Source organism: Mobula hypostoma, chromosome 15, assembly GCF_963921235.1.
Source record: "Mobula hypostoma chromosome 15, sMobHyp1.1, whole genome shotgun sequence".
In the NCBI taxonomy this organism is placed as follows: Eukaryota; Metazoa; Chordata; class Chondrichthyes; order Myliobatiformes; family Myliobatidae; genus Mobula; species Mobula hypostoma.
The window spans coordinates 55,939,093-55,961,996 of record NC_086111.1 but is presented as its reverse complement, the minus strand read 5'-3'; the positions used below and the strand labels follow the sequence as shown (position 1 = coordinate 55,961,996).

The window sequence follows — 22,904 nt, the reverse complement described above, 5'->3', positions numbered from 1 at the left end:
TTGCCGGGGGCAGTAAATCACATAGCATTCACACAAATCCGGGTTTAGGTGGGCGAGACATCCCAATCTCACGGATTTGGCGGGACCGAAGTTGTAAACATCGTGGATGTACGAAGCCGGAGAAAGGTGGGTTCATCGCCACAGAATCTAGTGGCCGTTAACGAGTGGTTAACGAGCTGGTTTTCCAGAGACGCCCAGTATAAGGGGGTTTCAGTTATGAGAGGACTAGAATATAAGAGCAAGGCTGTCAAGCTGAGGCTTTATAAGGCATTAGCCAGACCACACTTGGAGTATTATGAGCAGTTTTATACCCTTTATCTAAGAAAAGATAAGCTGCCATTGGAGAGGGCCCAGAGAAGGTTCACATGAATGATCCTGGGAATGAAAGGGTTAACAAATGAGGAAAGTTTGATGGCCCTGGGCTTATAGACATTGGAGTTTAGAACAATGAGGGGGGCAATCTCATTGAAACCTATCGTATATTGAAAGATCTGGAAAGAATGGTTGTAGGAAGGATGTTTCCTGTAAGGGGTGAATCCAGGACTAGAAGGAATCTCTTTAGCAGAGCGTAGCGAATCTGGAATTCATTGCCACAAATGGCTGTAGAGGTCAAGTCATTAAGTATATTTAAAGCGTTAAGTATATTCTTGATTAGTCAGGGCATCAAAAGTTATATGGAGAAGGCAGGAGAATGGGGTTGACAGGGATAAATCAGCCATGATGGAATGGTGAAGCAGACTCGATGGGCCGAATGGTATAATTCTGCTTTTATGTCTTATGGTCTAACAATTGATTGGTTTTGATCAGTTTAGGCAGTTTATTTTAAATTTTACTCTAGGATTTATTCCAACTCCCAATATTTTCATTTCCCAAGAAGTTCTATGGGTAAGAGGATGCACATGTGATTAACCATGATAGTGTGGAAAAAGCTTGATGAACCATCTGGCCTCTTGGCCTAAGTAACATTGAGTAGAAAAAAGCCTTTTTTTTTAAAATAAAAATCGATTTGAAGAATGTGGTCATAACTGGCAAGGCTAGTGACTAATGCCCATCTCCTAGTATCTAGGAGATTAGGCCTAGGGACGCGCTGCTGCACGTAGACCAGATCTATTGGACAGAAGTTCTATTTAGTGACCCAGCAAGCACAAAAAGACAGTAATATATTTCCAGGTCAAGATGAAGTAAATCCACAGATGAGATGTGCCCATCAACTTGCTACTCCTGATTTCCTTGGTGGTGGATGTGCTGTTGAAATGATCGAGACAAATAACTGCAGTGTCCTATACAGAATAGCACACGTTGTAGATGGTTCACTGATGGTGAAGTATTGAGCAATAAATATCGCAACACAGGCTACTGTAAATTGACAAAATAAATTTTCAGATTATTTAGCCGACATAAAGCACTAAGTTTAAAGACTGTAATTTGTATACGATTCGGTTCACTATTTAATTAAAGTTATCTCATTGTTATTATTTTCAGGTTTAGGACTCAGGTCCAAAATAGTTCACTGGTCAACCAGCTGAAAAAAACAACATAATAAACAACTGTATGATTAGCCTTAATTAAACTTTCACCTCTATCCTTTTTATCTATTTCTATTCCTTTGCTCTCTCTCCTTTCCTGAGGCATAACATGGCTTGTTTCAGTCATCTCCTTTTATATGGCAAAGGTTCTACTTTAACAACTCTTTTCCCTTTATGACATTTGGATGCAAACTTTTAATAAGTCCCAAGTTCATTTTGGTATGAATCAAAAGGTAACTATGTGCTTATAAACTTTTTATTACACGCTGAATCCGGTTAATATTTTCCATTACCTGATCCAGAAGATGAAGCCTTTTCACGTAGGCTTCTTCTGTGAGAAGAAGCTCATTTGCAATGTTGAATAATTTCTGTGGCTCTGTGCACTGAGAGAAAGAAATAACATTTATAATTCTAATTTGAAAATGGTACATTTTGATTAAAGATAAAGAAAATTAATAAAGTCAACTTCGACCTTAGATAAGAAATTGCTTTCGACGGCCAACTCCTGCTCCTAAGTTTGTATGTCCTTATGTTAATCATTTCTAAAAATTATGTCACTTTAAAATTCTCATTGTGTACAAAAGCTTCCACAGACTTGACCCTCTCATCATCACGTCCGCCTGTCTTACTTCCCTCCAATCTCTTCATTCCTTGAACTACTTACTCTTAAAACATCTTCCATTTCCTTAACTCCACCGCTGGTGAACAAATAGTCCAATACCAAATCATTTGATTTCACTCACTGCTAAAGCTTAGGCCCATATGGAATAGATATTTTTGGATATGATATTGCAAGGTAATCTGCAAACCATATCTTCCCACGTGGCTGGGAACAGAACTGAAGAGAAACTATGGAGTTTACCTATAAACCAGGCAAGGGCATGTTGCCAGAGGCTCTGCTGTTAATTTTGAACTTTAAAGCATCAGTGACAGCACACATAATAGAAAGTTGTAAACTTGACAGTGCAGCTTTAAGAGTTTAATTGAGTACATGGAGAAACATAGAAGAAGTGTGTAAAGATAATGGCCATATAGAAACTCAAGACTGCCAATTCTGAAATTAACACAGTACTCTCACAGCAGAACTGCAGAAAACATTTCAGTAAAAGCAGAAAACAACTTGATATGAAGGCAAAGCAATACTGTAAAAGAAACCACTTCCACAGCAATGAGGAAGATCAGGTTACTGCTGGGAGTAAGTCAAGCCTGAGTCACGTCCGTGAGCTAAAATCTTTGTCACTGGATATCGTCTTCTCCAGCAGGTTGGCAGTGAAAGTGAAATCACAGCATGGAAACTGACCATTCAGCCCATCCTCTCTATGCCAACCTGTGGGCACCCACCTATATTAATCCCATCCTCTGGCACTTGGTACAAAGCCTTCTGTGCCTCAGTAGTCAAGCCTTCACCAAGGCTTGACGACTATTCCCATCTCAGATCACTGCCTCACTGAGGGAGGCATTGCAGGATCAGGCAGCCACAATAGAGCCACTTCTACCTGGTTGTACGGAGTTGTACATTTGTTCTTCATGTGAAACAGAATTGTGGCTCCTGTCACTACATCTCCCTCAGAAGCCCTACAACTCTGCTGCCAGGAAGTGTACACCTGGAATGGACCTTCAGTTTCATCCAGCCTCATCGTTGATGGCACAGCATCAGCATCGAACAGCTTGATTCAAAATTCAATGTTGATGTAGTTATAGAGAATAGATGATTTTTCTGTTAAAAGTGTTTCTGTGGATGTAGTTCATGATTAACATATTAATTTGTATTAATATTAACCAGATACACTCAGTGGCCTCTTTATTAGGTACCTCCTGAGTGTATGTTCATGGTCTTATTCTGCCGTAGCCCCTCTGCTTCAAGTTGTGCATTCAGAGATGTTCCTCTGCACGCCACAGTTGCAACTCATGGTTACTTGAGTTACTGTCACCTTCCTGTCAGCTTGAACCAGTCTGGCTATTCTCCTCTAACCTCTCTCATTAACAAGGTGCTCTCAACCACAGATCTGTGCTCACTGGATTTTTTTTTTGTTTTTCACGTCATTCTCTGTAAACTCTGAAGACTGTTGTGAGTGAAAATCCCAGATCAGCAGTTTCTGAGATACTCAAATCACCCCATCTGGCACCAACAAACATTCCAGAGTCAAAGTCACTTAGATCACATTTCTTCCTCATTCTGATGTTTGGTCTGAACAACAACCGAACCTCTGCATGCTTTTATGCATCGAGTTGCTGCCACATTTGGCCGATTAGATATTTGCATTAACGAGCAGGTGTATCTAATAAAGTGGCCACTGAGCGTATGGTAATTGTGATTAACTGTCAGCCGTAATTTTCCCCATGATGAATCTTTTCAATATGCTCTCTTCTGCAAGGTCAAAAGTTTGGTTCACACATTGATTACAATATCCTCCACCCCCTCCAATATCTTGCACTGGGTTCAACAGCCACCACAGAAAACGTGCTAGACCCAGACAGACTGACCACGGAAATTGTGGATATGTTAAGTTTGGAAACTTTTTTTCTGAATTGAGCAACGAGTGTTGTTTACTGTGGCATGGCATATAGATCATATGTGAAAAGACAGAATTTCATCCAGCATCAAATGCTCTATGGACAATGTATTAAAACATCCAACTATGCCTTTTAGTGTCTGGTTCCATTATATCCAGGGGAACACAATTTCAGAAACAGTGCACAACATGCAAAGTCCAAAATATTGAAGGCTTTCTCATTTAGCACAACCAAGGACAAATTGTTACTCCACTTAGCCTAGCATTGAGAGGAAGTCCCCATAAAAGCACAGAGTTCAGCCGATGGAGTCATGGTGTTATTTTCCATTAATATGAATCCGTCGGTCATGACCTCTTTCTACTCACGCTTCCCAGTCATCCTTTACTTTGTTTCTTATGCAGCTGACATCCATCCCATATGGCAGCCATTCAGTGGTCCTCACTCTGGCTAAAACCTACTCTCCCGCAGCTGTGCTATTCTTTTCCATCATCTACCTACAGTCTCACCATCTACCTACACGCATTGCTGCTTCCTGATACACATGTCAGCCATGTTTTCGGATCCAGGCTACAGACATCGGAATCTCATAACTTTTTTTGTGACCGAAAGGAATATAGAAAACAGCAAAAGCAAGCCTGAATATTTTATTTAATTATGCTGAAAATAAAGACCAGTAACAGCTCACTTTAAAGGACTATTTTTTGGATTAAGTCTTTCAAATTAGATAATTCAAATGATGAGAAATCAAATTGTTATCTGAGGCTTCCCAAAATTTCCCCCTGTATTATATAACGACCAGCTAGACTAGTCTAAAGTTCAAGGTCCATTTATTATCAAAGTAGGTACAAATGATATGACCTTGATATTCGTCTTCTTACAGGTAGCCACAAAACAAGAAACCCAAAATAACCCATTTAAAAAAAGACCATCAAGCACCCAATGTGCAGAGAGAGAAAAGCAATAAAAACACACGACAGCATTCAGAACTAAAGTGAGTCCATAGACACGAAGCCTGAAGCAGCGAGAGGGCACATTTCACATTTAATAATGACGACAAGACTTTTGAAGTATATTGTGTTACACCCACTGACACTTCTCCAAAGCAAACTGTTCTCACTGAGTCACCCATTTCCCTTGGCTCTCCTCATACAAGGATATCCCACCCTGGCTCTGTAACTATATCAGTCGAAGTGAACATTTCATTTCAGAGCAACTACAGAATCTTGCTGTACACATGGCTACCTCACATCCAGTGGGCTCCATAACTGTATTTGGAAAACATAACCATTTTAGGCCTACACCCCAGCTTCTGCCGTGAACCCCTGCATATTAGTTTATATAGATCTGTTTCTACAACTCCCATGGGCTGGATGTTCCAATTCTTCTTTGTATAGAAAAGAGTCTCATTATCCCCTCAAACAACAGGAATTCTGCAGATGCTGGAAGTTCAAGCAACATACATCAAAGTTGCTGGTGAACGTAGCAGGCCAAGCAGCACCTATAGGAAGAGGCGCAGTCGACGTTTCAGGCCGAGACCCTTCGTCCTGACGAAGGGTCTCAGCCTGAAACGTCGACTGCGCCTCTTCCTATAGATGCTGCTTGGCCTGCTGCGTTCACCAGCAACTTTGATGTATGTTGCTTGTTGTCATTATCCCCTCACTTTCTTTTGCTGATTACTTTCAAATTATGATATCCGGTTACCAACTCATGTGTAAGAGGAAACAGTTTCCCCCTACTTGCGCTCTCCCTCTTACACACAGTTGAATAAGAACAAATGAAAGGTGAGAAATTGGAGAAGAAGTAGGCCACACATCCCCTCGGTTATTCGATAAAATCACAGCATCAAATCTGTCCCTCTTATCTACGGATATTTCATGGTTCAGTCTCCACAGTTCTTTCAGCTATTGAATAGCAAAGATTCCAGTCCTTAAAAAAAATTCCTAATTTTCCTCTTAAGTGGAAAGTTCTTATTCTGAAATTATGCCCTGAGATACCCATACATGGGAAAACATCCTCTCAGTATCTATGTTGACTAGTTCCTTCAGAATCTATTTCAATAATATTAACTCATTCTTTTAAACTTCCATGAGTTTAGGTCTAACCTACTCAATATAATACAATCTGTTCGTTCCAGGAATCAGCCCAGTAAGTCCATTCTGCACAGCCTCCAATGCCTGCATCTTAAGATAATGAAGGTAACTACATCAAATCTATATGCAGTCTTCCACCAGCAGTTTCACTGTAGAATGGTTTGTTATTGGCACATATACCAAGATACAGTAAAAAGCTTGTCTTGATACAGTCCATACAGATCAAATCATTACACAGTAGACAATAAGGAGCAAGATCACAACGAAGTAGATCAAGTAGGTCAAGTGCTTGATTAACCTGTTTTACTAAGATAAACATCCTTTACATGTCTGAGTTATTGCTAAAACTTTAACTTAGTTAGATGTCAGAAACTGCTAATAGTATTTCTTTCAAGAAATCCTTTCTCCTGTTCTAGAACCCACTTCTGTATTTTACACCCTCTCCGTTTTGTTTCTCCCACAATATATCATTTTATCATATTTTAACATCAAATTGTATTCATCAAATGTCTTTCCATTTTATTGACCTGATTATAACTTTATGCTACCCTGCACGAATGGGTACTATATTGCAAATGCAAATATATTAGTGTAAAAATTACTGACTTCCTTCAAATAAAGACTTGTAAATAGTGCACATGACTGTCCTAATTTTCAAAAGTCAGTTTTTAAAATTGGAAAACATGCTCTAAATTAGGCTTCTTGTAAATGCAAACATTTGGATACTTGTGGCTGCTGATGGCATGTCACTTGGCTTGCAGGCTGAGTTATCATCATGGTCTGATACTGCTTCTCTATCACTTACCTGCCATTTTAAAGCCCTGTCTTATCTCATCATCACTATTCCAGCCACCTCTCTGCCTTCAAACTTGCTCTAACCTTCGCAACAACTATATTCTGCTTTATTTCCTTCCATCGCACATGAAACACTCCAAATCCTATTGTGGTGAATGTACCCAAATAAAGAGGATAAATTAAGTTGATAAAGTCAATTCAATTCAAAACGGACTTCAAAATGCAATTTCTGTTCTTTTTGGATACTTGCTACAAAAAGGTTATAAGTCAAGTCAAGTCAAATTTATTTATAAAGCACATTTAAAAACAACCCATGTTGACCAAAGTGCTGTACAAATCATAACAAACGGCAATAGGCGACGACAAGCAACCAAACACAGCGGTGTGGCCATCTTCCTGTAAGACTCAGTACAACTGAAAAGTTGTCCTTTATAATATCAATCTGACAATTGTTATTCTACCGAAGAAATTCAGCCTATATATTGCAGTCACGGAACACATCACTGGCAACTGTGCAGATTCATTGAGTAGCAATACTGGATCTCCAAAGCATCTGAAATGGAAGATTATTATGATTAGAGTAATTAAAGCCCCCATGATGGAGTCATTGGGTTAAAAAGGAATAGTAGAAAGTGTTTTGCAGCTCGCTTCACCCACCTCAAATTATGTTGCCATGGAAATAATGCAAGTCAAAAAACTCTTTCCATTTCTGAAACTCCCTTCACAACTAGGTCAATAAAGACGGACTTCATAAAAATGGCATTTCTTTATAATGCCCCTTGAGGTTAGCATGATATATCTGTTCCACCTCAGCCTTTGATTGAGGCAAGGGGGAGGAGGTGGTGGGTTGTGCAGTCCTGTCCACACTACCGAATAGCTAGATGGTGACCTAAAAAAAATCTCACATAAGAGATAACAGGACTAGGACCTTTTGCCCTACATGCCTCAACCTCTCAAATGTCCCTTGGGCACATATAAAATTTGGGGATGAAACTAAGCTACAGAAACATGAGGATGGAGATGGGCTGAAGGTGGAGGGTGAAAATGCAAAATAAACATTCATGGGAAGGGTTAGACAAGCATTTTAACCACAAGGCAGCACGGTGCTACAGAACTAATTCACAAAGTGTACAATGAGAGGTCACCCCAAGGACAATGCGGTGCTAGCTCTCCTCCTCATCACCAATAACCCATGACCCCTCCTCCAACAATTCCCCAAAAGGAACTTTACACAGGGAATGCTCACTGATATGGTAGTTGAAAAGATGCTTCATGATGGGAAATATGCAGTCAAAACCTCTAAGTAATGCAAAATGACCAGAAAACTGTTGTGTTTGATTTATTTCTATTAAAAATGACTACCAATCATATAGCATCAAATACAAACTCCTACGCAACTGAATTTCTTGGCTTAGATATTTGAATTATTTTTCTTAAGTCCTTTAAAAATTTACTTAAACCCCTCATTTCTGTCCTCTGTTTTTTGATTTAATACCAATTTTCTTCTAAGTCACTCCTGCTTCTTTCTTGGCCTTGACATTTCATTGGTTAGAAAAACCAATTGTTGGTCTTGAGGTTCACTTAAATGCCAGCTTCCCCAACTGCTTTTACCACAGAGTTATAAACTTGCATGTTCAGAAACTCTTAAGTTAAGCAAAAAGGAGAATAGGACAAATGTGAGAAACTACTTCCCTGCTAAAGCCACACATGGAGTATTGTGCAAACACGAGAAAATCTGCAGATGCTGGAAATTCAAGCAACACACACAGAATGCTGGTGGAACGCAGCAGGCCAGGCAGCATCCATAGGAAGAGGTACAGTCGAGGTTTCAGATCAAGACCCTTTGTCAGGACTAACGGAAAAAAGAGATAGAGATTTGAAAGTGGGAGGGGGAGGGGAGACCCGAAATGATAGGAGAAGACAGGAGGGGGAGGGATGAAGCCAAGAGCTGGGAAATTGATTGGCAAAAGGGATATGAGGCTGGAGAAGGGGACGGAAGGCCTTGGAAGAAAGAAAGGGGAAGGGGAGCACAGAGGAAGATGGAGAACAGACAAGGAGTGATTGTGAGAGGGAAAGAGAGAAAAATAAATAAATAGGGATGGGGTAAGAAGGGGAGGAGGGACATTAACAGAAGTTAGAGAAATCAATGTTCATGCCATCAGGTTGGAGGCTACCCAGACGGAATATAAGGTGTTGTTCCTCCAACCTGAGTGTGGCTTCATCTTGACAGTAGAGGAGGCCATGGATTGACATATCGGAATTGGAATGGGATGTGGAATTAAAATCTGTGGCCACTGGGAGATCCTGCTTTCTCTGGTGAGTATTGAGTATGGAGTATTGTGTAGTTTTGGTTAACCTTATATAGGAGATACACCCTTAAGCTGGAAAGAGCGCAAAGAATATTTGCAAGTATGTTACCAGGACTCTAGGTCTTAATTCCTTGGAGATTGGGGAGGGGGGTGCCTTATTGAAGTGTATAAAATCATGAGGGCCATGGATCAGATGAATGTACTCAGTTGTTTTCCCATGGAATGGGAATGAAAAATCAGAAGGCATATTGTAGGTTTAAAGTGGAGGGGGGGGGGGAATTAAAAGGGACCTGAGGGATAAATTTCTTCACAAAGAGGTTAGTGCACAAACGGAACATAATGCCAGAGGAGCTGGTTAAGGCAACTGCAGTTGGTACAATTACAACAATTAAAAGACACTTGGGGGGGTAAATGGAAAGGAAAAGGTTTAGGGCAGAGGTTCCTAACCTTTTTTATGCCATGGACCCCTATCATTAACTGAGAGGTCCATGGACCCCAGGTTGGGATCCCCTGGTTTATGGGGATATGGACCAAACCTCGGCAAATGGAACCAGCTTAGGTGGGCATCTTGGTCAGCAGACCAGGAGGAGAACTGAAAGAAGTTTATAAAATTATGAGCAGTGTGGATAGAGTAAACAGACAGAATGATTCTCCCAAGGTCAAAATATCTAATACTAGAGAGCATGCTTTTAAAGTGAGGGGGGTAAAGTTCAAAGGAGATGTGCAAGGGAAGTTTTGTTTTAAAACACAGAGTGATGGGAGCCTGGAATGTGTTGCTAAGGATGGTGATGGAGGTAAACATGATAGAGACCTTTAAAAAGCACATGAAATAGGTGGTGGAGCCCAACTCCTAGGGCAAGCAGCAACCCCGAGGTTTGGATAACTTAAGTGCAGGGCCAGATTGAAATGGGCGGGGTGTCAGAATCAGAGGCGAGAGACCGGTTGGTTTGGCTCACTGCTCCGCAGGGCTGGCTCATCTCTATGCTGGGGTGAGGCTGCGGCCTGCAACTTCTGGATCAGCTGAAGTGACACCTGGCGTTGTGAATTTCAATTCTGAATGCTATCAGCTTGCGCTTATTGTCTGTATGATTTGTTCGTTTCTCTCTCTCCCTCTGCACACAGGGTGTTTGACAGCATTCTTTTGTTTTTAATGGATTCTATTGGGGCACTTTGTTTTGTGGCTGCCTGTAAGGAGACGAATCTCAAGGTTGTACGATGTACTTTGAAAATCAAATGTACTTTGCTGCTCTCTCCACTTCTCTTGATATTGTCATCCAGCTAAGATCATGTCAAAAGGACATGATTAATATTGCTTTGCGAGGATCACTTCAGACATTGATGGAAGTCAGACAAAATGATCCATATAAAAATTTCCCTTCATGATTACTGTACTCAGACTCCTTTTTAGCAAATCGCTCTGATTACAGTATCTTTAAACCTCCTTGCATGTTTTTTCCCATCTCTTTTCTATGTTAGAAGTTTCTCTCTGATAAATTTTAGAACCAGCAAGATGCCATTTTCCACAAAGGTCTTATAGTGTTTCAGTTGTCATATAGCCTGTAGCCCACCTTTCAAGCAGATGTTCTTGAGTTTTGTATAACTGAGTCTTTAGAAAAAAATACTCAGTGGTTTTAGCAGAGTTCACTTTGAGCACCACATCAATGAACTGACATATATTTGTTATTCACAGAAAAGGTTCCACTGCACTACTGCAGATCATGCAAACCTTTGCTAGTTAAGGAAAATAACATAAATAATGATACATCATTTAGATAAGCAGAGTATTTGCCAGAAATAAAGTAAATATGCAAAAGAACTCACTGCAGCAGCACATATAGTAGCATCACAGTCAGCTGTAATATTCAGAAAGGTATTGCTTACTGATGTAGCTTTGTGGTTTTTAGACAATTTCTTTATTTCCTTTGCTAACAGGATGTCTTCTAGCTACATTATCATGCAAAATGTTTGTATGATGCACACTGATTTTGTTAGAGCTTGTTCAGTTATTTAGTTACTGAGGAAACAAATCTATATTCTCCAGATTTTCGTATCTCCTATTTTATTTAATGTATTTTTACTAAGTATTTATGCGTCACCACACTAATGGTAATAGCACCACTTCTCTACCTCTGTCCTCTCACTTGAGCTGACAACGTAATTGACACCACATCCTCTAACGTGTTTGCATGCGACAGACTAGACCAATTACAAAACACTACTGACATAAAAACATTTAGAATATTACTGAGGTTTATATTGCCTCACTTTAAAATAAACTTTAATAATTCTGCTTTTGTGTTCATAGAATTAAGCTATGATCCAAGGCAAGTGGAGACGAATGCTGGGATGATGCAATTGAACTCGTCTACACAACAAATGGGAAAATGTTTGCTCAGTCTGTATTTGGAGTATTGCAGGCAACTTCAATTATCACATTACTGGAAGCTTTGAGGAGGCTGTGGAAAGGTTCACCAGGATGTTACCTGGATTAGAGGGCGTTAGCTATAACCAGAGGCAGGAAAAACTAGGATTGTTTTCTCTGGAGTGGGGATGAAGAGGAAAGATCAGGGAGACATTCAGATTCTTTTTCCCTGGGTAGAAACGTCATGGGCATGGGAGGCAGGGGGATGAATTTAATTGAGATGTGCAAAGCAATTTTATCTGTTTTCTCAATTTTTATACACAGAAAGTGTTGGGCGCCTGGAACGCACTGCCAGGGGAGGTCGTGAAAGCAGATATGTTTGTGAAGGATTAAGACAGACACGTGGACAGGCAGGAAATGGGGGTGATATAAATCTTGCAGAAACAAATGGGATTAGTTTAACTTGGCATTCTGATTGGCACTGACATTGTGGACTGAAGGTCTTGTTCCTGTGGTGTACTGTTTTTGTGCTCTATGGCAGATCAGGAATGTGAGGTTGCTGCTGCCAATGTGTTCAACTTTGTAAAATTCACATAGAAGATATTGATACACAGACTACACAGGAAATCACATAAATAAATACAATTTAAAAACAATTTAAAATGAGGTTGTTCAGATTAGTTTGAGGAATTTAAGATAGTTATAAAGTGTGGGTAACTTTTTAAAAGATTAGCTTTATTTGTCATACATACATCAAACATGAGATGACACAAAGCTGGGTGGCAGTGTGAAATGTGAGGAGGATGTTATGAGAATGCAGGGTGACTTGGACAGATTGGGTGAGTGGGCAGATGCATGGCAGATGCAGTTTAATGTGGATAAATGTGAGGTTATCCACTTTGGTGGCAAGAACAGGAAGGTAGATTACTATCTGAATGGTGTCAAGTCAGGAAAAGGGGAAGTACAACGAGATCTAGGTGTCCTTGTTCATCAGTCACTGAATGTAAGCATGCAGGTACAGCAGGCAGTGAAGAAAGCTAATGGTATGTTGGCCTTCATAACAAGGGGAGTTGAGTATAGGAGCAAAGAGGTCCTTCTGCAGTTGTACAGGGCCCTGGTGAGACCACACCTGGAGTATTGTGTACAGTTTTGGTCTCCAAATTTGAGGAAGTACATTTTTGCTATTGAGGGAGTGCAGTGTAGGCTCACAAGGTTAATTCCCAGGATGGTGGGACTGGCATATGTTGAAAGATTGGAGTGACTGGGCTTGTATATACTGGAATTTAGAAGGATGAGAGGGGATCTGATTGAAACATATAAGATTATTAAGGGGGTGGACACGCTAGAGGCAGGAAACATGTTCCCGATGTTGGGGGAGTCCAGAACCAGAGGCCACAGTTTAAGAATAAGGGGTAGGCCATTGAGAACGGAGTTGAGGAAAAACTTTTTTCACCAGAGAGTTGTGGATCTGTGGAATGCTCTGCCTCAGAAGGCAGTGGAGGCCAACTCTCTGGTTTCTTTCAAGAAAGAGTTAGATAGAGCTCTTAAAGATAGTGGAGTCAAGGGATATGGGGAGAAGGCAGGAACGGGGTACTGACTGCGGATGCTCAGCCATGATCACAGTGAATGGCGGTGCTGGCTCGAAGGGCTGAATGGCCTACTCTTGTACCTATTGTCTAAAACATACAATGACATATGTCATTTGCTTCAATGACCAGCCCAGTCCAAATATGTGCTGGGGGCACACCAGCAAGTGTTGCCATGCTCCAACACTAAAATAGCATGCCCACAACTTATTATCCCTAACTCATACGACTTTGGAATGCGGGAGGAAACAGAGGAAACCCATGCGGTCATGAGTGACAGTGGCGGGACTTGAACTTTGGTTGCTGATGGTGTAGTAGCATTATGCTCACTATGAGGCTACCCTGCTACCGCAGATTCAAACTGATATTTGCATAAAATATCGGAATAGAATTCACACAGATCTACAACTCACATTGCGCGTGTGAACCAAGAAACGTGAATAGAATTTGATGCACAGACACCATTTTCCAGCTCTGGCTGATTTACATGCAAAGATCACCACTTGTTGCTCATAGTATTTTGGATACATATTTGTATATTTCACCTTTTTTTCCCTAATTAAATCAGGTCTATAGCACTGAGAGTGAACCGAATGCAATCTATTGCATTCAGCGCCACATTTGAGAGCAAGAACTTGCAATTTAGAAATGCCAAAGGACACGAGAAGAGTGCAAACGTTTGGAGGCTAGCGAGCAAAGGAAAATCACAATGCATGCAAAGTGTACCTGAGGCTGCACTTGTTGCCATGGATTTATAAATTCGTATTGACCTATCAGAGTCCTATAATGACCAATTTATAAAATCAGAGTCCTGATTCTCTGCAAATCAGCTCCATTCTGTTGCAATGATGCTCATCATGGAGTCATGCATTTCAAATGAATTCCAAAAACATGCTAAACCCTAATTTTAATCTCTACTAGACAACGGGGTAACCCGTTGGGGCACCCTTTGACAGAAGGGTAGTGCAGTCTGATGTGAACAGAATAAACATTAAATTTTCCTGAATGCTATTGGTATCACTTTGCTTTGGAAATTGAAGAAAGCCTCAGTTTATTAAAAAAGAACGACGCGTAGCAAGGCAAATATAGTTCCTCTTCATTTAACGAAGGACACTTTTGAAGGCATCATTTCTGGTTGATCTGCCACCCTTGTGCCTCTCGTTGTCATTCTGGAGACATGCAGTCCTTTCATCCCACATCTCTTCATCTCTTCCGCTGTTTGTTGTTTGTCTCTGACCCTGGAGATGTGCATTTCTCAGCTCCTTTGTCTCTTCCTCTCTCCTCCTTCTGTGCCTGTTTTTGTCATTCTGGAGACGTGCAGTCCTTTCATCCCCCGTCTCTTCATCTCCTCTGCTGTTTGTTCTTTGTCTCTGATCCTGGAGACGTGCATTTCTCAGCTCCTCTGTCTCTCCTTCTCTCATCTTTTTTGTCCTGACTCTTTGATCCTGGATTTGTGCGGCCCTGGCCTCATCCGATTCTTGTTCTCTCCCTCTCCTTGTCGCTTCCTGATGACATTTGGCGTCATCTCTTGACCATAATGTCCCCCTTCTCTTTCCATGCCACATAATTAGGCTGATCATATTTTTTTTTTACCCTAATGCTGGATAGAAGATACGAAGCAGCAACACCAAAGCCACCAGGATGCTGATTATTCTTGATGATGTGGTTGGCACTCTCCTAAATGGACGTGATATAGTCACCGCTGTCCTTTGACTACAGCAAAGGGTTTGCTGGGTGTCACAAAGTACGTCATTACAATAAGATTTAATTATCTCTTATTGATGGGTCGCAGTTTGATCTGTCCCAATCCTGCACATGTTGATGGTGATTAGCAGAATTTGACCACTCGAAACAGAGCTACCCTGCCCTTTTGCTCTGGTTGGTGTCACTGCTGTGAGCATCGTGAGACGCCTCTGAGGCTGGCCGTGCGCATGTCGCTGTTTCCATCATGGCTGACATCGGCTCTCAGGTGAAAGCGGGGCTGTTGATTTTGGTGAGTGAACAATTTTTAATGAATACATAACCCTGAACCTTGCCTGCATGCTGCAAGTTAAGTGCATTTTAAGTCAACATAGCCAAAAAAATTGCCGCTGTAATTCACTGTTTGTGCTAATTGGAGGTAACAAACAGACAAACAGAGCATCACACCTCAAAGTTGCTGGTGAATGCAGCAGGCCAGGCAGCATCTCTAGGAAGAGGTGCAGTCAACGTTTCAGGCCGAGACCCTTCGTCAGGACTAACTGAAGGAAGAGTGAGTAAGAGATTTGAAAGTTGGAGGGGGAGGGGGAGATCTAAAATGATAGGAGAAGACAGGAGGGGGAGGGATGGAGCGAAGAGCTGGACAGGTGATTGGCAAAAGGGATACAAGAGGATCATGGGACAGGAGGTCTGGGAAGAAAGATGGGGGGGGGACCCAGAGGATGGGCAAGGGGTATATTCAGAGGGACAGAGGGAGAAAAAGGAGAGTGCGAGAAAGAATGTGTGTATAAAAATAAATAACATGGGGTACGAGGGGGAGGTGGGGCATTAGCGGAAGTTAAAGAAGTCGATGTTCATGCCATCAGGTTGGAGGCTACCCAGACGGAATATAAGGTGTTCCTCCTCCAACCTGAGTGTGGCTTCATCTTTACAGTAGAGGAGGCCGTGGACAGACATGTCAGAATGGGAATGGGATATGGAATTAAAATGTGTGGCCACTGGGAGATCCTGCTTTCTCTGGCGGACAGAGTGTAGGTGTTCAGCAAAGCAGTCTCCCAGTCTGCGTCGGGTCTCGCCAATATATAAAAGGCCACATCGGGAGCACCGGACACAGTATATCACCCCAGCCGACTCACAGGTGAAGTGTCGCTTCACCTGGAAGGACTGTTTGGGGCCCTGAATGGTGGTAAGGGAGGAAGTGTAAGGGCATGTGTAGCACTTGTTCCGCTTACACGGATAAGTGCCAGGAGGGAGATCAGTGGGGAGCGATGGGGGGGATGAATGGACAAGGGAGTCGCGTAGGGAGCGATCCCTGCGGAAAGCAGAGGTGGGGGGGAGAGAAAGATGTGCTTAGTGGTGGGATCCCGTTGGAGGTGGCGGAAGTTACGGGGAATAATATGTTGGACCCGGAGGCTGGTGGGGTGGTAGGTGAGGACCAGGGGAACCCTATTCCTAGTGGGGTGGCAGGAGGATGGAGTGAGAGCAGATGTACGTGAAATGGGGGAGATGCGTTTAAGAGCAGAGTTGATAGTGGAGGAAGGGAAGCCCCTTTCTTTAAAAAAGGAGGACATCTCCCTTGTCCTAGAATGAAAAGCCTCATCCTGAGAGCAGATGCGGTGGAGACGGAGGAATTGCGAGAAGGTGATGGCGTTTTTGCAAGAGACAGGGTGAGAAGAGGAATAGTCCAGATAGCTGTGAGAGTCAGTAGGCTTATAGTAGACATCAGTGGATAAGCTGTCTCCAGAGACAGAGACAGAAAGATCTAGAAAGGGGAGGGAGGTGTCCGAAATGGACCAGGTAAACTTGAGGGCAGGGTGAAAGTTGGAGGCAAAATTAATAAAGTCAACGAGCTCTGCATGCGTGCAGGAAGCAGCGCCAATGCAGTCGTCGATGTAGCGAAGGAAAAGTGGGGGACAGATACCAGAATAGGTATGGAACATAGATTGTTCCACAAAGCCAACAAAAAGGCAGGCACAGCTAGGACCCATACGGGTGCCCATTGCTACACCTTTAGTTTGGAGGAAGTGGGAGGAGCCAAAGGAGAAATTATTAAGAGTAAGGACTAATTCCGCTAGACGGAGCAGAGTGGTGGTAGAGGGGAACTGATTAGGTCTGGAATCCAAAAAGAAGCGTAGAGCTTTGAGACCTTTCTGAGCATGAGAGTTTTAGTAGTATATAAATTATTAAGTGCAGTTGCTTTACTTTAGCTTAATTTTGCTTCTAGATTTTAAACTACTTTTTAAAAAAAAATTTGAGAAGTTTCCAGTTATGACTTACAACACTTCCTTTATTTCTCAAAATCAAAGTCAAGTTTATTGCCATATGCACAAAAATATATATGTCCAGGTGCAATGAAAAACTTAACTGTAGCAGCATCGCAAGTACACAGCATCATATCAAAAACATTCACAAGAAAAACACAAGTTAAACATGGACTATACAAAACTTACAAGAAAACACATGAGATTGAAAATAAGTCCTTTAAGTACACAGTGGTCAAGGTGTTCATAGTGCTGTTAAACTGCAGTGATTACATTCTTACCAATTGTTACTGAGATCAATGCACCTACAAGAACCTTGGTGTTAAACTATAATGCTTTTAATATCAGAGGTGTAATGTCCTGGTTAAGATTTCTACTGCTATGCTGTGGGGTAGTTTATATTAGCAGATTTCTGTAAAAGCAGTGTGACCTGCTGGTGAGAGTGTTTTGGTTTTAGCTAAAGACAAGGAACCATGTTGTCCAACTTAGGAATGTTGCCTCAGCCAGTCAGGATTGTGGGATGTGAGAGAAGATTCTAGAAGACTTTTCTGAAGGACATTAGTCTGGTTCGTAGTCTTTTGGTGGAAGATGCGGTGAAGAGAAGATTAGGAGAGATGTCCATAGGATTTGATCCGATGGGAAGACGCAATTACAAGGAGTGCTTTGCAAGACAATAGGAGTCCAACATGGGAAGCTCTATCAGTGATTGGTGATGAGAATCAGCATCATGGATAACAATTATACCCAGCTTTTGGAAGAGACGAGCTCCAATGGTCATGTGCATATTTAGACTGGTCTAACTGTAATGGGCCTTTTTATTTTGTTTTTTCTTTCTTTTATTTCTCTTAAAAACTGTTTGATAAAGTTGTAATTAGTAAGTACACTTTTTAATAATTTTATGCCGTGAATGATCTGTTATTTCTTGCCAACCAATAATTGTGTATGGGCAGTATTTACACAGCATTTGCTTAAATCGAGGTTTCTTTAATCGGAACAAACCTTCCTGTTTGGCTGAACCCCAAATCATATTGACCCTAGACATATATTGTTTATAAAAGGTAGCCTTCTTGCTGCTGAGCTAGCTAATGAGCTGAATTTGTATACCAACCCATTGAGAGGGTTAGAGGTTTTTATGAATTTCTTTGAGAAAAGTATTATTTAGATGGTAATAAATAAATTCAAACACCTTAAATCAGTTCCAAACCACTTTTGGTTAAGTGCAGAATTTCCACTGAATCACAATTTGGAACCCTAGAATAGACTCAAAACCAAAGGAAGCAGTCACTGAGTTCCTCTTACAGCAAAATGTTTAGGTGGCTGGGTTAGAATGTTTGTGTGGGACAAGGAATAAGTTCCACCCATCTGGTTTGCATTGAATAGCACAGCAGATGCTCTGGTTTCCTCCCATATCCCAAACACATGTTGATTATTGGGTTAATTGGCTACTTCAATTACCCCAAGTGCAGAAGAGTGGTAGGTGAACTAAATGGCGCATGGCAAAGAATGAACTACAGGGAAATTAACAGGAAAACCAGATTCACATGGTTGCTTTAACAATCAACATAAAATTGCTGGACCAAAATGGCTACCTTCTATGTAGTAAAAAATATAATTGAACCCTGATCTAAACTGGATGAGATTCTTCATGACAGCTTTGAGTCAGCAGACTGGACAATATTCAAAGACTCAGCTGCTAGTCTGCATGAATCAGAGTGGTATTATGCGCATTTCTGGTCATCTACCAAGAGGAACGTTATCTATAAGATTGAAAGAGTACAAAGAAAATTTACAAGGATGTTGTCAGGACTTGAGGACCTGAGTTATAGGGAAAGGTTGAACAGGTTAGGACTTTAACCCCCAGAGCATGGGAAAATGAGGGGAGATTTGATAGAGATATACAAATGCAAGCAGGCTTTTTCCCACCAAGGTTGGGTGAGACTAGAACTAGAGGTCGTAGGTTAAGGGTGAAAGCTGAAATATTTGAATACATGAGGGTGAACTTCATTCACAGGGTGGTGAGAAGGTGGAACGAGTTATGAGCAGAAGTGGTGGATGCGGATTTGATTTCAACATTTCAAAGAAATTTTGTTAAGTTGATGGAGGGCTATGGTTCAAGTGCAGGTCGATGGGACTAGACAGAATAACAGTTTGTCACAGACTACATGGGTCGAAGGGCCTGTTTCTGTGCCGTAGTGTTCTAAGACTCTTTGATTGTCCCATTGCCACTAATACCACAGACTTTATCAGCAAGTCTGTTGTTGGCTGTGCACCAAAGAGGACAATCCAGGTCTTTCCAAACTGGAAACAATGGATGAACCGGGAGATCCACTCCCTTCTGAGGTTTAGATCTGCAGCAATCAAATCAGGTGACCGCGACCATTATAAAAATATCAAGATATGACCTCCGCAAAGCTAATAGAGAAGCCAAGAGACAGTACTAGTCAAAAATCGAGTCTTAGTCCAGCCATCAGCTGTGGCATGACTGTCATACTATAATGGGTTACAAAACAAAGTCAGGCAGCATCACTGACAACAGCACATCCCTTCCCAAATAGCTTATCACATTCTATGCATGATTTGAATAGAAAGAAACAGATATGAGACCCACCCTGACAGTCTCCAGTGCACCTATATCTACAGTCACCGTCATGGATATAAGATCAGTTTTGGGAGGATGAACCCGTAGAAGGCATTGGGTCCAGATGGTACCCATGGCTGTGTCCTCAGATCCTGTGTGGATCAGCTGTTAGGGGTATATGCAGACATATTCTACTTCCCCCTGCTTCAGGCTGTGGCTCTCACCTGTTTTAAGAGGACCACTACCATCCTGGTACTCAAGAAATACAAAATAATGTGCCTTAATGACTGTCGCGAAGGATCATGGCAACAACTTTTCCCTCAATGTCAACAAAAGGTCTAGTCATTGACTTTAGAAAGGGGGTCACTGCATACGCTCCTGCCTACATCAATAGTGTAGAAGTTGAGATGGTTGAGAACTTCAAGTTCTTAGGTGTGAACATCACCAATAAGCTGCCCTGGTCCTCCCACGTTGATGTCACAGCTAAGAAAGCTCATCAACTCCTCTCCTTCCTTAGGGCGCTAAAAAACTTCAGCATGTCCCCATCAACTCTCACCAATTTTTATTGATGCACCATAGAAAGTATTCTTTCTGGATGCAAAATGACATGGTATGGCAACTGCTCTGCACGTGACTGTGATAAACTAAACATCACTGCTCAGCACACTACAGGAACTAGCCTCTCCTCCATGGGCTCTCTCTAAACTCTTTGCTGCCTCAGTAAAGCAGCCAGCATAATCAAAGACCTCAGTCATCTAGACATTCTCTCTTCTCCCCTCTCCCAGCAGGCAGAAGATACAAAAGCCTGAAAGATCATACCACCTGCCCAAGGACAGCTTCTATCCCACTCTTGAACAGATCCTTTATGCAATAAGATGGATTTTTGGTATTACAATCTACCTCATTATGCTCTTGCATTTTATCATTTACCTACACTGCACTCTTTCAGTAGCTTTTACACTTTATTCTGCATTGCTTCTGCTTTACCTTATTCTAGCCCAATGTACTGTGTAATAATTTGATCTGTATAAACAGTATGCAAGCTTTTCACTGTATCTTGGTACTTGTGACAATAATAAACCAATACTAAACCTCGATATTAAAAAAAGGCGTTGTCCTGAAAACAATCTATTAAGCATTCAGCTTATTTCATATGTGTCATGTTTTGTAACTCCAAAACATAAAACTAATTGAAAGCAAAAACATGAAGTTGGGAGTGCATGTCTATGTTTTGACTTTACTTTAAGCCAGGCATGCACATATAATGGGGTGATGTGGTGGTGTAATGGCGTTCATGTACTTTGTACATATAACAATAATAAATGCTTAATCAAATATATTTACAAATACTACTCAAATACTACTGAAATATTAAATACATAACACTCATCTCCGCTTAGCTATAAACTCCAACTCAAAATAGATTGCATCTCAACTTATATATTGTGTAAACTTTAAATTGTTCCATTCAGGTCTAAAGATTTAATCACAGAGGAGGATTTCTTACTCTGGTGGGAAAAAGTTTTTCCTGATGGGGGTGGGTCTGCTGGCAGGTGAGACATGACTGTGAAACAATCTCAGGTTCTGGGGGCTCCTCTGTGGTGGTTGTAGGAGTTGTCCCTGGAACTGCAGGAAGTGGTCCTGACAGCCCAGGACACTTTTCTGCTGGACGTGCTGGCATCCCGAACAGGGAAGCTGCTCGATCTGCTGATCTATCCCAGGCCAACAGGCAGAGCTTCGAGCCAGCACTTCCATTTTGACCATGCCTAGATGACTGGTATGTAGCTCCTTGAACTCTTCAGCTCTCAGCTTGGATGGTACAGCAACTCTCAATCCCACATAAAGCAACCTCCGTCAAGTGCAAGTTCATCATGGTGCTGGTAATAATGGGAAACCTGGGATTTCTAGCTATTTTGGGTGGCCATATAGACCTGAGACTGTGTGGGTCATTTATAATTTCCCTTTAGATCATCTCTGCCATAAAGGGGAGAATTTGATTTACATTAGGGAGAATATGTCAAGGAGAGTTCTCTTTTGTAAAATTTTCAAGTATTTCCTTTTCCATGGGTAAACAGGACAATCCATTGCATTTCCATGGTTAGTCGTCCTCTTGAATTCGATTTTGTAATTGTGACCTCCAAGAAACAGAGCACATCTCTGCTTTCGTGCTGCTGCTGGTAGTAGGACACACTTCTGTGGATTGAAAATGGACACTACTGATTGATGATCAGTAATGAGGGTAAACTCTCTCCCATACATGTATTGGTTGAAATATTTTACACCACAAACCAGACTCAAAGCCTCTCTGCCAATCTGTGTGTAGTTTTTCTCAAATCCTAGAAAGGATCTCAACTGTGAGATGTCCTTTGGCCTTGGGGCATCCACTACTGCTTAAGTTTTCTCAGCACAGTTCTGTAACTCTTGTGCGTCAATGGTATGACCACAGCAAGTGATGCTTGGTTTAAAGAATTCATACTTGCCATGTCAGGCTCCGAGCCCATAATCCTCTAATCTTTTTAACACTGTTTTGGAGATGTTCCTTGTCATTCTTACCAGTAACAATGATATCATCCAGCCTACACTGAGTACCTGGACAGCCTTGCAACACCGGGCCATGGCATTCTACAAAGTGCAGGTGCAGATGCAGATGCTCTTCCAAAAATAAGCCTAATATAGCAATGAAGCCTTTCATGAGTGTTTATGATGAGAAACACTTTGGACCCTACTTCCATCTCCATCTGTAGGTAGGCCTCAGCCAAGCCCACTTTGCTGAAGTGTTTTCCTCAAGAAAGGTTTGCAAAGATATCCTCTATCCTGAGCAGAGGGTTTTGATCTACTTTCAGTAAAAGGTTGATGATGACCTTAAAATTATCACAGATCCTAACAGACCCACATTTATTTGGCTCCTGGGACAACTGGCGTTACCCATGGTCTCGCACTCAACCTTGGAGAGAATTCTTTCCACCTCCATGCAATCTAGCGCACTGGCTATTTTATCTTTGATGGTATAAGGAACAGGACGGGCTTTACAAAACTTGGTTGTGGCATTTTCATTTAACACTATGGTGCTGTGGCATTATTCAGTACCTTTTTTAATTCACCTTCAGTTGACTCCATTACAGGGATGTGGCATGCAAATGTTGGATGGATCTCCAATCAAGCTGTAGTTGTCCTAGCCAATCATG

The 22,904-nt window shown here is 41.6% G+C and overlaps 1 protein-coding gene across 10 annotated transcripts in view; it reads right to left on the bottom strand.

The window, feature by feature from the left end:
* LOC134356877 (FYVE, RhoGEF and PH domain-containing protein 3-like) overlaps positions 1-22,904 on the bottom strand; it is a 269,626-nt gene that overhangs the window by 68,851 nt on the left and 177,871 nt on the right. For all 10 annotated transcript variants that reach the window (XM_063068102.1, XM_063068108.1, XM_063068106.1 and 7 more), the window contains one exon: positions 1,820-1,909. In XM_063068102.1, the coding sequence (XP_062924172.1) occupies positions 1,820-1,909 (90 nt within the window). The remainder of the gene's footprint in view (positions 1-1,819; positions 1,910-22,904) is intronic.